The sequence below is a fragment of the Blennius ocellaris genome (assembly GCF_963422515.1).
Source record: "Blennius ocellaris genome assembly, chromosome: 1".
Lineage (NCBI taxonomy): Eukaryota > Metazoa > Chordata > Actinopteri > Blenniiformes > Blenniidae > Blennius > Blennius ocellaris.
In genome coordinates this window covers 32,697,125-32,704,506 of record NC_137650.1, presented here as the reverse complement: position 1 = coordinate 32,704,506, position 7,382 = coordinate 32,697,125, and the positions used below count along the sequence as shown (strand labels likewise).

Sequence of the window (7,382 nt, the reverse complement as noted above, 5' to 3'; positions counted from 1 at the left end):
AGAAAAAGTAAAAAAAAAAAAAGAAAGAAAAAAAAAAAAGGAAACAAACAAACTGAACCCAATGTGAATAGTTAGCGGACATGTTAGCGTGTTGCGTGGGTTAGCGGGGAAACGTGTAAAGAGAATTCAAAGTGGGCAGTGCGTATATTGTCCAATATGTAAATCATGTGAACACATCTTGTACTTATTTAACAGTTTTGAATACTTGAAAACTATATAAAGTTTCTTTGTGACTTTTTGTTTCCCCGAGCTTGTTTTTCCCCTGCGTTCCGCATGAACGTTCCGCACACGCGTTTCGTGTGTAATGAAACCTCATCTTGATGAAATCGGGTGGGAAAATTCAATCTTGAACTTCAGAAACCTTGTTTACCTTTTTTTTTTGTTTTTACATGAAAATGTTTTGCAGTATTGAGAAATGTAAAAAAAACAAAAAAGGCTGTTAGCTCCTGTTAGCCGCACTTTTATCGGCTAACTGTTAGCGGCTAACAATCGCATGAGCTAAAGCTTTTAGTTATTTAATATTTCATTATTACTGGAGGAGGCGCCACATTAAACCTGAACCAACAGCAACATGAAAGTTGTCCCACTGGAAGTAGCATTAGCATTAGCCTGTAGGTCTACATTAGCTGTGGCTAGCATTGGGACGATTAAATAGCGGTAAGTCTGCACGTTGGTAGATCATCTCAGCTGGTTTTGTTGTCCTTAGTTCATGAAATATGTTTCTTTAAGAAGCGCCGACGTCCAGATGACGGAGCATCTTCCTCCACCAGCATCCAGATTCTAAGATTTTATTCATCCCGCTAACTGACGACTAACGCTAACATTACAACGATAGCGCGATTGTGAGGAATGACGAGTGGACACGTTTGTCTTTCAGCACTTTATTACCAAAATAGTTTCCTTGTTCTTTGGAGCTGACATGTTAGCGGCGGCTAGCCGAGGCTAACCGTGTGTTAGCGGCGGCTAGCTGAGGCTAACAGGTGTTGTTTGTGGCGGCTAGCTGAAGCGGACGCGGCGCATGGAGCCGACCGTGCTGCTCTGGCTGCCCCAGTCCGAGAAGTTGTTGAAGTCCCGTTTCTCCAGCACGTAGTGAGGTCCTCTGTAGTTTGGCTCCTGGTACACGACCCACCTGAGGTCAGAGGTCAGAGGTCAGGACGGCCCATCCAAACACAGCTGATTCAACAAAGTTTCCCCATGTCTTGAATCTTAAGAGATTTATTTATAAACTTTCTCCCAAGTGTTGTTATTAATATAGACGTTTTATTTATTTTATGGTGTTTAATTTATTAATCAGTATTAGTGTAAATTAATGGCAAAGTAATAAGTTTGTCTTGTATTTATTTTTTATTATATTGTATTTTTTTTGTCATAATTTTATTTATTTTTTAAATAAGTTATTTAGATCCAAATTTACAAGCATTCCACTCTTTCCATAAATATAATTTTTTACTCCCTAAAAAGTAATAGTTTACTCAAATAAAATCAAAATAACTTGAATAAAAACTTTCATTGTTAAACTTTGAGTGATTGGTTTTCAACTGATTTTTTAATTAATAAAATAAACATTTGATCAAAAATAATCCAGATTGTTTTTCACATTTCAAATGTATTTTTATATATATATATTTGTAATGATTTTGAATATTTTTTTTAAAATACACCTTTTAAACAATTATGTGTTTCAGCTTCTTACTTTAGGATTCAAATGTTATTTGTATGAATAATGAAGTTTTACACAAAACAAAAAACGTTTATAGAAAACAATGTAAATGTCTTTTTTATATAAATACTTATTTATAAGTTTTGCCATCTTTATATTTAAAATTACATTTTAATTTGAATGTTCTTTAAATAAAATGTACTATCAGAGCATTTGGATTAACTCGTCTGACTGAGTCAGCAGATTATGCCTCAGACTAACTCACCAGATTAACCCATCAGATTAACTTGTCAAGTTAATTTGTTGTATTAACTCCTCAGATTAACCTGTTTGATTAACTCGTTCATTCATTGGCGTCACTTGTTAGATTAACTCGTCAAGACCAATTTGTTGGATTAACCCTCCAGATTAATTAGTGGGATTAACTCACGCTCCTCCCTGCACGCGGATGGAGGCCACTCTGTTCAGGCTGTAGCGGCTCATCAGGTTGGGGATGTCGTCCTGGAGCTCCATCTTCTTTCCGGAGAATCCAGCACGCTCGAACAGCTGAGCTCGGGCGGGATTGTTGTCCTGCAAGATGGAAGGCGTCGGCTGATGATGAAACGTCGGCTCATTCCCGATGAGTCGGCACGTTTATTTTTTCATGTTGTGTCCTGAAACGTTTGCTTTCCTCCTCCCTCTGATCCTTTGACCCGGAACTTCACTTTCGCTCACTGCTAATGTCCTAAAGCTGAGAATTCTGAGGCGATCAAACGCGGAGCGCAAGTTTGATAAGCCCCGCCCCCTCAAGTTCAAAACAACTTCAAGGACCAGAGTTCACTCTAAATTGATGAATGTTCCAGTTGCCTCGACACTGAGAATTCCAAATCAAGGATTATGGAAATTTATGGGAATATTGATGTGTTTTGTTGTGCCTCATTAATTTTGTTGTGTCTGATGTGTATTTTGTTGTATCTGATGTATTTTGTGTGTTTGTTGTCTCTGCTGTTTCATCGTCTCTGCTGTGTTTCGTCGTCCCTTCAGTGTTTCGTTGTGTCTGCTGTGTTTCGTTGTATCTGCGGTGTTTAGTTGTGTCTGCTGTGTTTCGTTGTCTCTGCTGTGTTTCGTTTTATTTGTTGTTTCGTTGTATCTGCTGTGTCTCGTTGTATCTGCTGTGTTTCGTTGGCTCTGCTGCGTCACGTTGTATCTGCTGTGTTTCATGGTATCTGCTGTGTTTCGTTGCATCTGCTGTGTTTCGTTGCATCTGCTGTGTTTCGTGGCATCTGCTGTGTTTCGTTGTCTATGCTGTGTTTCGTTGTCTCTGCTGTGTTTCATTGTTTCCGCTGTGGGTCCAGCTGCAGGTCGGCCTTCCACTTCCGGGTCTCACCTGTTTGACGCAGCGGACGGAGGAGACGTGGTCCACCTGAGCGCACCACTTGTCGTAGCAGTTGTACTCGCCGCGCTCAGACATGTCCCACAGGTACTGACGTCCCCGGAAATTATCATGTTCGTAGCCAACCCATCTGTAAGGAATTGACGAGGATGGTGAAAGACCCAACATGTGGAGAAGAACTTCGTCAAACTTCTTCAATTAATATATAGAAATAACGTTGAATTGAATTCAGTTGTATGATTTGAAGTAGCTGTGTGAAGTAAAAAAAAAAAAAGGAACCTCTCATTTTAGACCACGTTTACACATATCTGGGTATTTAAGGAAAAAAAACACAAATGTTTTTCTGCGTTTGGGCATTGGAATTACACACAAACGCAGCTCCGGCTCACCACAAACAATTCCTGAAATTGTTTTCAAGGATTCTGATTGGCTATTATAGCCTCGTGCTTCTCGTTACACTGCCCCCTGCTGGTCTGGCATGCTCATAATGGCTCTGAACCAGCTTTATATATAGGCCTGTGTTTATGACGATTTAAAAAATATATATATTTTTTTTTTTTTAAATGTAGAGGACGTGTCTTCTCGCTTCGTGTGGATCTCGAGTGTTGGGGTGACTTACGCTCCGCTCTCCACCTGCACCGAGTTGCATCTCTCCGGGAAGTTCTTGTCGCTGATCCGGGAGCAGTCGGACGTCAAGTCGAGCCGCCTGCCAGCGAAGTTGCGCTGCTCGAACAGGGTCACCTGAGGTCAAACAGGAAGTCATGTCACAGTGGTCGCAATCGAACTTTCATCGATAATGCTAACAAAACGTGTCTCTGTGGGTGGTCTCTCCTGGCTTCGCTATGTGTTTGCATTAGCATTAGCATTAGCGACAGCTGTTCCGTCTCACTCTTTACATCCTGATTGCCGTGTCCACCGTTAGCATTTGGCGTTATCTGAGTGCTTTAGCTCGAGCGTTACCCACAGGTGCTGTTCCTCTCTGTTCCGCTCACTTTGCTGACTTTTAGCTTTAATGTTGATATTAGCATGAATTCCATTCTTTTACAAGCTCTCAGAGCCGTCCTGAGAATTAACATTATCTAATGTTGCCCTCACTCATAAAGAGCAACATGAAAAATGTCCCACTGTGTGTAAAATTTGCCTGCATTCACACGAGCTGTGATTAGCATTAGCATGCTCAAATAGCAGTTGATGCTCGTTGTGAGAGCTGTCTGTATATTAGTGGATTATCTTAGCTTTGTTTTCTAATTCTTCTTGCTGTTTCTTTGAAAAGAGCCAACATCCAGATTATAGAGCATCTTCCTCCTCTGACATCCAGATTATAGAGCATCTTCCTCCCACTAACTGACGTAACTTCAGCTGCTTTTAATGAGAGAATCAGTCGTTGGACTGACCAACAGCATTGGCAGCTCAGCTAATGCTAATGCTAATGCTAATGCTAACACCCCCAATAAAAGATGAAGAACGGGATTGATACATTTTTTTTTATCTGCAGGAACCACTAAGGGAACACCACTACGAAGTAACGTTTTAATAACTTTTAGTAGTTTTTAAATCGGTAACTTGTAACTGTAATCAGTAACTTTGACTGGTCTCACCCTCCCACTGGACCCGTAGAAGGCACGTTGGAGCACAGACCCCAGCTTGCTGTGGAGGGAGGACAATGTTAGCTTTAGGATTACTGCACACACACACACAGCAGACTTCATGCGACAGGATGAACGACATTGAATCATCTGTCTCCAGGTGATTTTCTTTTGTTTTTGGGTGTTCCATGAGACCCATCAAGAGGTAGTCTGTGGACCTCCACACCTCCACCCCACCACCCCCTCCACCCCTCCACCCCCTCCACCTTGCTTCAGACCTACCTGGTTTGTTGGGCAAATCCTGGGACCTTAGTAAAGATGTTCATGTCAGCTCTGCGAGGCCATGAGAAAGCGGCTTAAATACGACGAGTGCAGGTGAGCCCACAGGTACTGGAAAGCTCAGAGGGCTTCGATCCACCGGAACACCATTGATATGCTAAACACACTATCATGTTTGTGCACACACACACGCACACACACACAGGTAACTGCTGCAACATACAAACACACACACACCTAACATGTAAAGGTGTACACACAGAGTGCAGTGCCAACACTTTCCGCTCTCGGCGCTTCAGCGGTTTGCGTCGAGGACAATGCCCCCCGTGACAATGCCGCCCATTCAGGCTTTGTGCGGCACCGCGGCATTCATGACCGAGGAGGTCGTGACCCCCCCCCCCCGACAGGAGCTGAGCCGACAACAGTGACAAACAGCGGCTTCACCTCCGTGAACCGGGACGTCCCGGTTGGCTGTTTCGTCCAACCATTGTCGTTTCAGAAACGTTTCGCGTCTTCACATTGCAACGTTCTGAAAACGATGGCAATTTCCATGGCAACCGACAAGTGCTGAAAACCGTGTAATTTCCCGTCGGGCCACTAGTGGGCAGTATAGAGAACGATGCGCTTATAAAGCGTTAACATAAACATTCATACAGGCAGACGACCAGGTTGGATTGTGATCACGGTGACTGTCAAAATAAAACTACAAAGTCCCAGGAGAATTGGGACTGGGAGCCGCCTAGCCGTCATTTTGATGGTCAATTTTTTGGAAAAGACGGCCCAAAAAATGGACGAGTTGCTCAAAGCCGTCTAAAATACGATATGTTTTCTGGCCGTCACGACTTTTCACCGTCATATTTTGCCTAAATTCTCCTTTTTTGGCCAAAACAAAGCAAATTACCGGCTCGAGTACACAACTCACAAGTTTTGTATTACGTCCAGTAACGAGCAACGTGATTGGTCACTTGGTATCATGTGGTCTGTACCTTTTGAAAGGCGGCCTCTGATTGGTTCGAAATTCTCAATTCTCCCTCGTTCAATGCTGCTACTTTAAAGGGCCTATCGAATTTTTAATTTCCAAAATGTTGACACGTTTGGATATCTGTATATCATTCACAATTTATCTATTTCGTAATTAATATTGAATAATATTTTGTTATGAAAATGTTGATTTTTGTTATGAATATTGGCCATCAGGCTCGTTCCCTCACCAATTCAATCACGTGTGACTGTGACATTCTAAGGCTTTTGGGGCGGAGCTGCAGGAGGCCTGCAGAGAACAAAGAAGGCTTTAATATTCAATTAAAAATTAATAAGAGTTTGGACACACAAAACACTAATTTCTTTGCTCCACCAGGAGGCACCATCACACACTGTGTGCCTGCTGCCCTCCGCTTGAACCTACAGTGGAAACTTTATTTTCTTGTTTAACTGAATATTTAATGGAGAATAACCTCTAAAGAACAATGTTCCACTGAGCTGACTGCATGTTAAGTGTTCACAGATATTCAACACATATGAAGTGGTGAAAACAGGGTGTTATCAGAAGAGCTGTAATGATGCAACACGCCGTCGCAAACACATGAACTGTTTTGTTTTGCAGGAGCAAAGCGGACCGGCTTTAATTAGCCGACTTCCTGTTTGTGATAAATTGACCTGCATTTGATGTTTATTTTTGTAATCGCTCTGAAAAATGTTTGAAATTGTAAATCAACCTGAAAATTACACAAATATGTCACATCAGTAATTGACTAATAGTTTTTTTTATTGTTCTTCAAATACATTTGATGTGTCTGAGAAAATTGTGATTAATATATATTAAAAACTTGGGTTGAAATTGTTTTTAAAAAAATATGTTGGCAACCCAATAAACAAACGGTTGTTTCCAAAAGTCCAAAATCTATTATTAAAACAATTTTGTATAAAATATGTAAATCAACAAATACGATATGTTCCTCCCTATAAATTTTGATTTACAATGATTTACTAGTGGTTAAAAAAAAAACCCAGAAATGTGTCTATATATCCAATAACAACAAGTAAAACTGCTTTAAGTGCAGAATATGTCCAATATGGTGCACCACAGGGATCGATACTGGGAACATGTTGCTTCTCATCAACATGCCAATAACGAGCACATTTTATTTCCGTGTGACTGAATTTTCATATGTATAAAACTGGTAAGGAATGTTTCTCTGGTGTCCACGTTTCCCCAAACTGACCAGTAACAACCTGCCCGTTAAAGACCCGATTGAAAGTGGGTGATTTATTGATCACATCAAGTGCTGCTCTGCCCGCGGCGTCGCTGTGAAACGGTCTGAATCCACACAAACCGTTCTGACACTCACTTTGCTTACGGCGTCAGAATCCCACCTTTTTCCAAAAGATGTGTTTACCCCAGCAGAATTCACCCTCACACTTCACTGCCTCCCAATGCGTGAGGGGGAGGGGGGTGGGGGGGGGTATTCAGAGTGTGTGTGTGTGT

The 7,382-nt window shown here is 41.6% G+C and overlaps 1 protein-coding gene across 1 annotated transcript; it reads right to left on the bottom strand.

Moving 5' to 3' along the window:
* Positions 1-996: 996 nt before the first annotated feature.
* On the bottom strand, positions 997-4,944 carry crybgx (crystallin beta gamma X; the record flags this gene model as incomplete). The annotated part of the gene is made up of 6 exons (XM_080509122.1): positions 997-1,129; positions 2,091-2,230; positions 3,027-3,162; positions 3,652-3,773; positions 4,631-4,679; positions 4,901-4,944. The coding sequence occupies 6 exons, from the start codon at positions 4,942-4,944 to the stop codon at positions 997-999; spliced, it is 624 nt and encodes a 207-aa protein (XP_080365248.1).
* Positions 4,945-7,382: the final 2,438 nt, after the last annotated feature.